This window comes from Protobothrops mucrosquamatus, unplaced genomic scaffold (genome assembly GCF_001527695.2).
Source record: "Protobothrops mucrosquamatus isolate PMUCROS unplaced genomic scaffold, P.Mucros_1.0 scaffold1691, whole genome shotgun sequence".
NCBI classification, from domain to species: domain Eukaryota; kingdom Metazoa; phylum Chordata; class Lepidosauria; order Squamata; family Viperidae; genus Protobothrops; species Protobothrops mucrosquamatus.
In genome coordinates this window covers 236,307-250,372 of record NW_015387844.1, presented here as the reverse complement: position 1 = coordinate 250,372, position 14,066 = coordinate 236,307, and the positions used below count along the sequence as shown (strand labels likewise).

The 14,066-nt window shown below is 34.4% G+C and overlaps 1 protein-coding gene across 1 annotated transcript in view; it reads right to left on the bottom strand.

Moving 5' to 3' along the window:
* Window positions 1-477: 477 nt before the first annotated feature.
* The window catches only part of MAN2A1 (mannosidase alpha class 2A member 1), a 58,132-nt gene continuing 44,543 nt past the window's right edge, over window positions 478-14,066 (bottom strand). The window contains exons 14-22 of the mRNA XM_015822837.2: window positions 13,817-14,050; window positions 13,612-13,734; window positions 12,352-12,466; window positions 9,781-9,914; window positions 8,924-9,065; window positions 8,493-8,626; window positions 6,521-6,715; window positions 4,896-5,006; window positions 478-3,907 (exon numbers count right to left, since the gene is read on the bottom strand). Coding sequence (XP_015678323.2) covers window positions 3,755-3,907; window positions 4,896-5,006; window positions 6,521-6,715; window positions 8,493-8,626; window positions 8,924-9,065; window positions 9,781-9,914; window positions 12,352-12,466; window positions 13,612-13,734; window positions 13,817-14,050 — 1,341 coding nt within the window. The 3' untranslated portion in view covers window positions 478-3,754. The remainder of the gene's footprint in view (window positions 3,908-4,895; window positions 5,007-6,520; window positions 6,716-8,492; window positions 8,627-8,923; window positions 9,066-9,780; window positions 9,915-12,351; window positions 12,467-13,611; window positions 13,735-13,816; window positions 14,051-14,066) is intronic.

Here is a 14,066-nt window from a genome sequence, read left to right as displayed (position 1 = left end):
CATGACCCCGGGACACTGCAATCGTCTTAAATATGAACTAGTTGCCAAGCATCCAAATTTTGATCACATGACCATGGGGATGCTGCAACTGTCATAAGTGAAAAACAGTCATAAATCACTTTTTTCAGTGCTGCTGTAACTTTGAACGGTCACTAAATGAACTGTTGTAAGTCGAGGATTACCTGTATTTCAAGGAAAAATTTATCCATAGAAAATAGATACAGAAGCCCAGAAACTCTTTGATGTTCCAAAAATTGTCATGAGCAGTTCTATAAACACCTTCCTCAAAATGCAAAACAGCATATACTGTGGGAAAGCTGCCCTGCCCTAATTTTCAGATCTATTGATATATATGTATAAACCTAACCTGTATACAATGGATGGGCCTTGTTTATAGTAAAGCATTTGTCCTGAAGAAGAGCAGTCTTATTTTTGAGACATCGGTTTATCTAAAATGACTATCAAGACAGCATCATACATGGTTATCATAACAGAACTTTTATTGGCAAACACATTACACTCCCCCTGCAAGAAAAAAAGAAAATCTATGGAAATAAAGATATGAAAATCTTCAAATTAAATCAGTTGGTTTCAAAATAAATCAAAATATAAAGGAATGTTCAAAATCTACAACATCCCTGCAGAAGAAATTTGGTTTCAGCTTTACTAAGGACAGCAGATACGATCTTTTAACTGCTTAGTATGTGGTATATGCAAACTGATCTTAAAATGCCCAAGATGGGATCCAGAATTTACCAGCAGAACAGACTTTTGCTCATAATGCTTTCATTTGCAGAGACATGAAGCAAAGCAATTTTCATCAATTTCCTTCCCTGTTAATCCCCAATCATTCCACCCAAACTATTCCAAAAACTCCCAATCTTTCTGGAACAGATTTAAAGAGTTTGCAAGCGGAAATCAACAAAAATGATCTCTCAATTCATTAGCAAATTCCTTCTTTTGGATCAGATGCCTACTATGAAAGAATTTTGCTCTTGGGAGGCAAACTCTGGATCCTATCTGTATAGGTATTAGAAATTATACTGCTAAAAACTGAGAAGTTATCAATTTCCTAGACAAAGAAATACTACAAATTGGATTGTTTTTGACAAATTTCAGAATGTATACAATCAATTACTATTATTGCAAAGGCCATATTATGAAATAAAGCAAAAGATTATTAATAATTTAGGCATGGTTGTATAGTTTAAGACTTTTAAAGTCACAAAACAAAGATCACAATCCTTTACTAGAAAGATACATTAGATTCAATAATTATTAGGTAGCTTTAGGGCAGGACTGGAGATCCCCTTTGCAACCAAGTTCTCCAAAAGAAGTGACCAAATTCTCAACACAATCTTTTAAAATTAAGTTTTGACAGCCAAGATTTGGGTGTGGGCAATGTTTTAGCATAATAAAGTAACCTACAGGGGAGGAAAATTTGTAGAGTTGTATTCATAACACATTAAAAGAATACTAGGTATTTCTCAGTGTACTGAGCAAATCTGTTGTCATTTAGTTGTTTTCTGTATGGCATAGAGAAAGATTCAGGAAGTATATACTACATATGGGTTCCATTCTTATTCAGCTACAATCATGTCTAGTGCAATGTTTTCCAGATGCGCTAGATTACAACCCACATACTGTATATCAAGGACTGTAAGAATCCAACTGTTAAATACCTGGAAGGAACTAGGTTGGGGAAGAGGTTTATTCTAGTATTACTATAACTTTGTTGTTGGTGCTTATTTTATTATTTAACATTTACTTATTTTACTTAATTTATAGGCAATCCAACTCCTAAACACCTTTGGGTGGCCTATAACTAAAAAAAATTAAAAATGTTGTACAGTAAAAAGATAAACAAACAATGAAGAAATGGTTATTGTTATAATATGCTGAATAATTTTGGGAGGGGCAACCTATAAAACATATAGTTCTATGAAAACTGTAAGTAACAGTTACAGAAAGGTTCTGCACTTAAAATTCCATTTAAATAAAAGTATTGAAAGGTGTATATTTATTGCATAAATTTATTTTCAGTTCCTTATGCTCTCTGACTTTTTAATAGCACAGATGACACTCTCCTTTAACTGAAGTAGAGAAACTATAATGGGGACCTTCAACACTGAATATAATAAATGTATTAAAAATTGGAATGGTAGCTAAATTAATAATACACACATAGGTTGAATAGAGTACAAAATGAACCCAAAAGCAATTCTCCAGTTATTTGTTTTAAAGGAACTTTAAAAAATGAAATAAACTGGAATTGCAGTGAACTACAATTTATTGCGCAAGCTTATGCAGTACATTTCTTGACTTGAGTCCATTACTTTCAAATAGGACTTAAGGATCATACAGCAAAAGATACCCGATGCCCTTTAGATACTCTGGACTACAACACAACCTCTTGTTTGCTTTTTTCAATGGGACTGACAGCAGCTGAAGTTTAAAATACCCAGAAGGTACTAGATTGCAAATGTTTTCAGTGGTTTTATAGGACTGCAGCTTTAAATAATTGAAATTCTAAAAAAAACCAAAACTTTATATAGAGATGAAAATTTTAACCCACATGGCTTCAAGAACTTAACGTAAAATGCTTGATGCAAGGAAACTAAGTTGGCTATATAACCACAATACTGAGTTTGTACAACAGTATTTTAAAGAGAGGCACATGATGTTGTAATGCACATGATAAATTTCTGCCAGCCTTCAAATGTTTATTTGCCAGCAAATGATTATTTTTAATCTTTTATTCATGTGTTTGTTTTATAAGCTTATTTTTCTACATTCATAGTGTTCAGAGCACCATTAGGTCACATAGGCTGCAGTAGATCAGATTGTGGCCATTACTGTCAAATAAAAGGTACAGCTTCTTTTAACTGTTAACCCCACTTTGCCGTTTCTTGTATGGACACATAAAAAGTAACAACACTTATACAAAAAAATAAGGCACATTTATTTTGATAAGGTTAAATTGAAATAGAAAACACAATTCAGAGAGCTTAGTATCCAAGTATTCAGTAAAAAAAAAACTTGTACTCAAGACTTCCATCTTCCTTATTCTGTATTCTGGAGTAATTGCACGTATCCCAAAGTGTCAAGTAACAAAACAGATTTAACGTATTTTTCAAAAAAGATGTATAATTCCAGAATTAAATTCCACAGTTCAGGATGGTTGGATAATACTAAAATCTTCCACATTTCTCAAAGGTTCTTGAGAACTTCACTCTAGAGTTAGATAGAGTGGGATAAATGCAGACTCCTTGTGGAAAAGCTGAAATAATAATTTATAGAAGTCTTTACAAGTATTTGGACAATAGCTTCACCAGAGAATTTTCAGGTTCAATCTCAAATTGTGATTTCAACAATGTATGTATTTAAGAGTCAGCTAGGGATCAGAAAACAATTTAAATTCGGTGTTAGCTCCCTTTCAGGTACAAATTATGAACTTAGAAGTCATAAACTAATATTTAACCTGAGATTCATTTTGTTGATGAGAGATAATATCCTTTGTTTCTCCCTCAGTTCTTGTATTCATGTATACTGGTGTTGGCATTTTATTTGAGAATAAGAAAAACTGTTTGCATCATGGCTTTTATGGCATTTAAGATCAAATAGATTGTAAAATGAATGCATTGTCATAGTATCTAGAAGCTGGAATTAAAATGTGCTTTTTATTGCACATCAATCTTTGAGAAGACACAGAGTTGTATATTCTTCTTTAGTATCCAAGTCCAAAAGTCAGGTTTCATCTCAATTGAATTCTGTATGTGTTAATTTCCATAGGATTCATACTAATCTCACTGATATTTCTGGCATCTGGAGACGAATGCATCAAAGACAGAGATGTAGGTATTAGACTTTCCACGTGGAATTTGTTAAAGAGTTTGTGCATCCTTAGCTGAAAACGGAAAAAGACAAAAATTTAATTACTGCCAACATCCAATTCAATACAAATTTTATTTCATTGTTTTAAAGATTATTCTTCCAAAGTCTCTAAACTACATGCAGAACTTCTCTGGATAGAAGAAATTCTCCACTGAAGTCACCTGAAATAGAGCTAATGCACTTATGTCTACTTTTAAAAGCCATTGTTTGCCTAGGATGCCTAAAGGAAACTAATCAAGTTCCATAATGCTCCTCTAATGTCAAGCCGCGATGAGAACCAAAGCTTCACACTGGCCTAGTAGCCACACTTTACTAGTGACAGGGAACAGATACAATAAAAGTGATAAGTACATATTTTAGTTTTAATTATCTATTTTTACATATTATATGTTTATTTTTATTGACTACTGTATGCCACCCACAATCATTTCTTGCAAGATGGGCAGCTATATAAATCTGATAAATAAGTAATCCCATAAGGCAATAATTGGTGTCTCTGTGTGTGTGTGTATAAAATTGCTTTTAAAGACAGCAGATAGACCAACTGAAACGGTAAAGGAAAATTGAATGCTATTCTGCAAAGTATAAATCTAGAGAATTCAATGGAATATTAAGCACATTTAGTAAACTTACAGAATAAAAAGCTACTTAGCTTACAGAATAAAAAACTACTTAACTATTATTAGGTACTACTGATAGAAAAACAAACCCATTCTTAATTGGCAGTATATGTTCAAAATCAACCCACAAGCTGAACATTTTTTTCTTTCTATAGCTTATATTAAGGATATCAAAATATGCGCCCTAACAAAATGTAATATGCAAAAACTATAAAGTCCACTATAAATCTGGTCTTCCAAAAGAAATTCAAGCTCTGATTTGTGATAATAGCATGCAGCTTTATTGCTTAAAAAAATATTAACTCCATTGAGCATACCCAACTGGAAACCAAGTAACCAGTTCAACCAGTATACAGATCTTATTAAAATATTGTAAGTTACCTTTCCCTGAGTGGTAGAACAAAGGAGCCCTAAGTCGGTGTTTTCAAATCTACAATCAAATCCCTTTCTGTGAAGAATCAAAGCAGCTTCTTCAGATGGCCCCGAATCTGTCTGAAATCAAGTTTGGAAAACAAATAGGAAGTTTAGGTAACTTACCTACTAGGAAACTTATCTTATGTAATTAGTAAGATTTAGGCAGCTTACAAGGTATTCTATAGCCTAACACTGTTCCGTCTAATCGGTATAGTGCTAGACTGAAATACACATACACACTTGAAGTCCTGAACTTTATTATAAGGTGAGCAATATTTACAAAGGTTAAAGAACAGTGGTTAATATAGCAGATAAGATCCTAAAATACATGTACAAAGTAATTTAGATACTATACAAAATAGGTTCTGAATTAATATTTCAAATAGTGCAAAAAAGAAAGAATAAAATCGCCTTTAAGTAAAACTTGTTGATATGGCATATTTAACTAAAATATCTTCACCATAATTAAAGAGTAAATCCAGTTCAAACAGATCCAAATATATTAATGATATAGTAACCTTCCATACTGTTAACAAAAGTTAACAAAACTTTTGTAACAAAAGAATGGTGAAAGTAGTTGGCAATCGGTAGAAAAAAACATTGCATAAATTCTCAAGCAAAATCTCCTTGAAGATTATATTCTCTGTTGTCCATAAGAGCTATGGTAAATCAGACCAAAATTCATTAAATCCAACATTTGCTCTCTTATGTTCAATAGAAAGTCCAGAAGGCACAAAACTAGAAATTTCACAGAGACATCCCAACTACTCCAAATTAAGTTAATGCCCATTCTAAGACCAAATTGTGTCCTTAACAGACCTGACAGCAATCCTTACAACAAAGTAAAATCCTACTTTTGCTACCTGGTACTCACAAAGGAATAATATTTTTCATTTTAAGTATTACTATTTTGAAGAATGTCTTCAGCCAATCTTTCCAATTTATTCAAAGCTGTCAAAAGGAATATGCATATGCCACAATATTCTACTCTTAATTTAAAAACATGTAAATAGAATGTATATGTCAAGACATATACTGTTGGAAATATGCACCACGCCTTCCAGGTTATTGAAATATATGACAAATTTTGTCAGGCTTAATAGGTTAATAGTACTAATTCATCATCTCAATATTTTTGCAATTCAAGAATATTTTTAAAGTCTTAGTGCTTCAGTGACATACATTATTAGCCAGATAACCTCATAATATTATTGTTACAAATAATATTATGTTTGTTACAAAAATCGTGGTTTGTGATTTACAAGACATTTTTATCTCTCTCTCCTTCAGTAGTTTCACATAACAGCAGCCTAGTTATACAGCAAATTAATTTCATTCTGAAATACAGCTTATGTTACAGGAGAAAAAAGAAACGCATCTATAAATCAATGCACTTTAAGAGGAGACAGCTATACCATATTATGCTTGTTACACAGAGTAAGAAACTGTGGTTCTCGTCCGCAAGCACATCATGCCAGTTCACTGCTATTCTGGGGAACACCATCTGAATACTTGGTATCAGTAATATTTCACAAACATTTTATATTTACAGGAATACTGGAATTATGTAAGAGTGTGCATTAGGAACTCACCTTTGACTGTATTGTCCTCAAGTTAACTATATGCATATCACATGGCATAGATGAAATTAAAGGAGAAAAGGTATTCAAAAGTGATGGGGCAAAGTTGCCTGCAGAAGTAACCATTGGAATCATAGGATGATTTATAAAAGATGATGTCATGTGACTAAGTATAGAAGGATAGCTGACAAGTGACTGTTCTTCTTTCTATTAAAAAGCAGAAAGAAAATAATTAGATATTTGCCCATGTGATACAGTGGGCATATTTACTTCTATTTATATTGATACATGAGCCTATGAATAAAACTAAATGTATGCAAATTTTACATATGCCCAGTTGTCACAGTAATGTCCATTTATATATCAACTACTTGGATCCTGGGCAAAGTGTTACTTACGTTTTTTCCTTATCAACTTTTCTGCCTCTGGTCATGCTATATAAGAATAAATGACAGCAAAAATGCCGATTTCAATTTGAAGTCACCACTATCTAAAGCAGTGGTGGTGAACCTATGGCACGGGTGCCAGAGGCGGCACTCAGAGCCCTCTCTGTGGGCACGTGTGCCGTAGCCCCAGTCCTAGGCCTTCAGCTGGGTTTTATAAAACCTTTTCGCTTTAGGCCTCTGCCGCTGTGTGCAAAAAAAAAAGGTTCAATCAGTCAATTTCAACTTCTCACGGGAAAAAAAAGATCTTGCAAAGTTGGAATTGATTGAACTTTTTAGTCCCACCCAGTCTGCCGTTACCACCACAGCCACGCCCACCCAATGGGCCACACCCATCCAGCACCCAACGATGCATAAGTGGGTTTTGGGTTGCAGTTTGGGCACTCGGTCTCTAAAAGGTTCGCCATCACTGATCTAAAGAATGCAGCACTTTGTTTTCTTCTTTTACTATGGCACATAGGGCATTAATTGTTGACATGTTTACCCCAACTCATTAGTCTTCCATTATTACTATGCCATACTTCCCTGAAAGTTCTGGTTCAAGAGAATGTTATTCAGATCTTCTACCTAATTTGGTAGTCTATACCACCTCTGTAATATCTCAATTGTTTTCGCTCTATTATACAGATAGTCCTCAGTTAACAACCTAATTGGAAATGGAATTTTCAACCCTAAGCTAGGCATTAGGCAAAATGTCACTGATGCACTGCTTAGTGATGAAAGTTCTGGCAGTTCACAATCTGCAACTGCTTGCCTATTTTCCTTTGCTTTTCTGTGTGTGTGTCCTGGGACATGTCAACCCCTTTAAACTAGACCCTTGCAACATCAGGGCAGCCAGGAGGTGGCACTTCACTGCTAGGAGCCCCAACAGGCAGAATGGACTGTGTGGCGGGCTAAGAAACCTGGCAGCTGGGGCAGCAGTGGCAAGCCCAGCACCAACAGAGCCCCCCCCCGTGCCAAGAAGGAGGAAGAATGCAAAGATCAGCAGGGGGTGGCAGTGGATAGGTAATAGCAGAGTGTAATTTTGAGGATGGGTCATATCTGCCATTTGAAGTATTGTTGTAATTTAAAGCAGTCATTGAATGAATGGCTGTTCAGCAAAGACTACCTGTAGTTGTAGTGCAATCTCTTGATTGCATTAAGACTCCCAGTTTTTCCTATTTGTTCCCCATATTCTGTGCATTGGTAAAGAGCACGGGGCCTTTCCAGAGGAAAAAACCCACAGTATTGCACTTCTTACTGTAAGTGTCCGAAATTATATAGCATCATAAATAAAAATATGTATTTCCGAAAGACAGCAAAGATGATATTTATGTACTGTAACTTAAATCAGGGATAAGAAACAAAATCAAACATAAGGTCCAAATCATTTCCTAGTTTTGCTTCGAAAACAGAACAGACCCCTGGCCTAGAAGGATGGTACAAGGTTGAACACTGAAGATGACTGCTTAATATAATATTATAAAAAATTATTGGGGAATATATCGATGATACATAAGTGAATATATTTACTTAGACTATAAAATGATGAAATTGCTTACCATATTTACTTCATTTCTTTTCTCCAGCAGAAGTTGAAACAGATTAGCTGTTATTTTGTTGTCCTGCACGCCTTGACCTAAACCTCGATTGTCATCTTGCATAAGTCGACGATCCATGATAACCTCTAACTGGCCTAAAAAAACCAAAACACTGATTTTATTTCTACACATGGTAGCTATTAAACATTCACTGCAATATACTTCCCAGAAACTGTTTTAAATCTCTGAAGCAATAATACGGGATATGTACAAAATAGCAAATTTAGAACTTCCCTAAATTAATATTGTTATAACTTGTCAAACTCAAAATAGCAGTCCCAAATACCTGCGACACAGAAAAGACTGTTAGATGATAGCGTATGATGGCATTATTAAAATAAATGTATGATTTTCATCACAGTCATACTGTAAAAGTTACTACCATTTCTTACCACTTTTTAAACTTGCAACTCCAAGAGACTGAGCAGAATGAAGGGTCAAGCGAATCTTGCTATCTTGTATATAAGCCATTGTAGTCATTGGATAAAAATTTGCTTGAATAGGCAATTTACTCATTGTCTGTCTAGGCTGAATCTAAATTAGAAAATGTAACTTCAATGAATGTTGAGACTTTAAATAATACAAGTAGAAAAACTGCATTTGCTTTATAAAAATAATAATTGTGAATACTACTTTATATAATTTATAAAAGTATATATTATGTGGATATTTCAATCACATTTTTATTAACATGAGACATGTCAATTGACACTAATAAGAAGAATACACCACTTAGATGTTACCAAAATGATTGCTAAAAATATTTCTGCAAAATTCAGCCACAAAAAGACCAGGCAAAGATGCTATTTACATTAGCTGAAGAAACTACATTTTTAATGATATATTTTTGAAAGTCTGAATAGTAAACACTGTCTTATATAACAAATGCCCATAAGCCTATACAAATTAAGAATTTGTAAGGAAAGGATTTTTTTTTTTACTCAATTCTTGTTGTTATGCGGGCATCTCAGATACACATATATACACACACACTTAAAATTATCCATCAAAGTTTCCCAAATATTATTTCCCTAGAACAAAGCAAATATTTTTTTCTTCATATTCACTAAGAAAGAAATGTATCTTTACAGTGTTTAAAAGAAGTTGTTAATTTTATATAAAATTTTGTGACCCAAAATTCAGATTGAATTTTAGGCAGTTTATTATAGAATTAATTTCAAGAAAATATGTAAAAACAACTTAAGAACTTAATACATGTGTACAATATCCATTAATTCATGAGAATTACCTGATATCCATTGAGGTCAGTATAAAATTTGTTATGGCTTTCTACATCAGATGAAATTCTCATTGCAATCTCACGATTGTATTCTTCTCTTATGTCCACAATATTGGATATCTCAAGAGACTGACCTTCTAATCCTAAATATAAAAGGTATCTTATAATATACTGACATGACATTTTGCAATAGTGATTACTTAAACCAATAAACCTAGCTGATACAAATGTCTCATAATCTCCTACTTTAGTAAAAATTGGAATAAAAAATATTACTTCTTTAGATATCTATAGAGTTCTTCCTGCAGAGTTGTTGATTCCTACCATTACCATTTACCAGTGTTGAGTGTTCCATCACTGGATGCTTTCAAAGAGAGACTGGACAAAGAGAGACTGGACAATCGTTTGTATTAAATGGTATAGGGCAGTGGTGAGATTCAGCCAGTTTGCACCAGTTTGGCAGAATTGGTAGCTATTTTTTTGTTGCCCAGGCTCAGAATGGACTTCCAGAAGCGGCATCCACACAGAGAACCGGTTGTTCACATATTTGGATCCCACAACTGGTATAGGGTCTCCTGCATGAGCAGGGAGTTGGACTAGAAGACCTCCAAGGTTCCTTCCAACTCTATTATTTTATGTTTTATGTTCACTATTCTGAAACAATAGGGCAAAGGTCAGAAATTAATAAGTAAGCATATATCTAAGTAAGTAACCAACTAACCATACACACATCCAAGCCTTCCAAAATCTGAATGCCCAACAGCACTGTGAACTTAAATTCCTAGAATTAACCACCAGCATGGTACTGCAGAGAATTCTGGGAATCAAATTTCACACATCTGGAGTGCATACAATTTTAGGAAAACACAGATATGTGAGCACACCTACCCACACATACTTTATAGCCCATTGATTTTTCTATTTCTCCATTGTGCTCACAGAAGCAGAAGCTAAGTATGCAATATAATTCAGGTATTTCAGAAAGCTAAAATACTTTCCAAATAAATATTATACATGTTTTATTTTCTATATTTTGTTGTAGAAATAACTGAAATTTTACATCTTGAAAGAAATATTCTTTTCAGATTATTAATACATGGTTAACATTTGAACTTGCTAAAACACAATATCTTTGAGATAACCTTGCCTGATAGTTTGGAGACTTTCAAAGGTCAAAGTCACCAGAGCTTGAACACTTTTCAAAGGTAATTTCACATACAATTTATTACAATAGCCCAGCCTCAGGTAGGCTGCATAAATTGAGCATGTTAACCTCTATTGCAGTTAAAACTAGACTAGAACTTCCCTGAACAGTTAGTAATGGGCTGGCTGAAGAATAATAAATTGAAACTGAGACCTGAGAAAATTAAAGTGTTTATTGTTAGGAGTCAGAGTGGTGTGGTGACTCAGCGGTTAAGACACTAAGCTTGTCAGCTGGAAAGCCGGCACCCCAGATTCAAGACCTAAGTGCCAAGTGATGGGGTGAGCTTCTATCCTCACCTCAGCTTCTGCCAGTTTGAAAGCATGCAAATGTGAGTAGATAAATAGGTACCACTACAGTGGGAAGGTAACAGTGCTCTGTGATGTCATATTGCCCACATGACCACAAAAATGTCTTTGGACAGTGTTGGCTCAATGGTCTCGAAACTGAGATGAGCACCACCGCCCATAGTTGGCAACGACTAAGCGGAGTAAAATCCACAGTGATTCCTTTATTATGAGGAGTCATATTTTCAGAGAAGTAATTGATCTGCCTATTCAGAATGCAGTAACGTTCTCTCAGAAGGAGCAGATATGAGACAGAGCTCCTTGAATTTATCTCTGGTTTTCCCCCCACAGGCAATAATAGGGATCAACTTTTTTATAAGGTCCAGTTGACATGTTAACTGCATTTATTTCTGGAAGAAAATGATTTTAAAGTTGTAGCATTAGTGCTGAATAACCTCTAAGCTTGACTATATTAATGCACTCTAAGTGGATCTGCCTTTGTGGCGAATCCATAAATTCAATTGCTGCAAAACTCAGAGGCTTCACTGGTCTCAGGAAGAATGCAGAAAAACTATATCAGGCTTCATGCTCCACAATGGTCAATTTATTCCAGGACAAAAAAAACAAAATGCTGATTGTTACAATTAAACATGACCAAGGTCCATGATGATTAAAGGAACATCTCATTTCACAGGAATTTCCATTCTCAGGGACAAAGTTTGCTAGAGAGGCTGAGAGTTTCTCTGGCAGTGAATTGGGGTTGTATATCTTTTCTAGTGGTGCCTCAGTTCTCTGAAATGTACTTCCTCTATGATCGAGTTAGTATATTTATTAGCTTTCTGAAACTCCTTTAAAAGACATATTTTTGGTGAGGCTTTTTAACTGTAGATTGTTAATTTTAGCAATTGGTTTTGTTTTACTGTTAGTCAAATTGATTTTAATGCCTTGATTTGAAATTTGGTTTTATTGTAAACCACTGACAGATTTTAACAGTCAATAGCACAGCAAGTCAAAGAAATAATAGTCAGTTATAATCATCTGTATTCTTTAAACAGAATAGAAGAGCTAATTTCATTTGTTAATTTACCTTACCATGAACTTTATAAAGTCGTACAGTGTGTGTCACGTGACTGAAAAAAGTAGTAACTTCAGAAAAAATTATCCCATGTGTCACCCGTATGATAGGTGGATCAGAAAAAATGTAAGGCTGAAAGAAGACAAAAGTAAACAAATTTGTACCTTCTAGATTCAAGTTTCATGGTCCTTCTTGAAAGAGAGAAGTGGAAGAGGAACACATTATCACTTCTATTCCAACTAGTTCCTCCAAATGTTTAAACCAGGGATGTCTGAACTTGGCAACTTTAAGACCTGTGGACTTCAAATCCCAGAATTCCCCAGACAACAGGTCCACAAGTCTTATTTGAAGACCCCTGGTTTAAACCATTCAAGTATTTAACCACAAAGTAAATACAGGTAGTCCTCAACTTATGACCACAATTGAGCTTGGACTTTATATTGCTGTGTGAGAAATTTGTTAAGTGAGTTTTGTCCCATTTGCCAAATTTGTTAAGTGAATCGCTGCAGTTGTTAAATTAGTAACACAGTTGTTAAGTGAATCTGACTTTCCCACTGACTTTGCTTTTCAGAAAATCGCAAAAGATGGTCACATGACCCTGGGAGACTGCAACCGTCATAAATATGAACCAGTTGCCAAGCTTCTGAATGTAAATCATGTGACCATGGGGATACTACAACAGTCATAAGTCTGAAAAATGGTCATAAGTCATTTTTTTCAGTGCCGTTGTAACTTTGAATGGTCACTAAATGAACTGTTGTAAGTTGAGGACTACCTGTATTAAGACCGATTTTGTTTCTCCGTGTCACTGTTCACTAAGAATGAACACAAATCGAATGAACAATTATCAATTCCCCTCTTCACCATTTAGCTCCCTGCTAGTAGATCTCACAATTTCTAAATGGGAACATGAGAAATCATCCAAAAAATTAAATCTTTTGAAATTCTAAATCCAGGTCTAAACTAATCATATAATGATTGAGATGATAGTGTAGTATATAATACATTATTTCATTTAATTGCCTAATTATTTATCAAAACAAAGAACAGGTAAACTACATCAAATATACCTGTAATTTCAGCAACCATTCCTCCCCCACTCTCCTTTAATTAGTCTGAAGGCAGTTTTCTCAACATTCTGTTTTACTAAATTGGATTATTTTTTTTTACTAGGAAGGAGTCAACTTTGATTCCAAGTGAATACATCAACAGTCACTTCACTTCCCTCCTACATAAATTCCAAAAGTAAACCTATTGCAAAAATGTAGTAATATTACCTTGCCCTCTCCATCTGGCAAGAAAAGGTAAGCTCCACTTTTATCTCTGTTACTGGTAGTTCCATACCAAGCAAAATCCAACTTTACCCGATAATTTTTATTATCCTCTTTTGTATTTACTTTCTAAAGGGAAAGCAATTAATGAGGTTAATCTTCGTCATAATTTCAGTAACAACAGTATTTTAAAAATTGTTTACATTCATACCTCAACAAGTCCAGAATTCCCAGAGAACCAGATTTTCATGTAATGGTTCTCTAACATGATCTCATCCAAAGCATTCTGTACCTCTTTAACAGTAAAAATTCTGTATGGCTTGACTAATTTAGCTTTATCATTATGATACAGATTATAATCAGCAACTGCAGTTTCTGAATTCAGTCCCTCTAGAAGCTCATAAACTCCAAAACCCAAAGGAGGTAATTGAGCCAAGAAAGAGATCTGTGAAAAGAAAAGA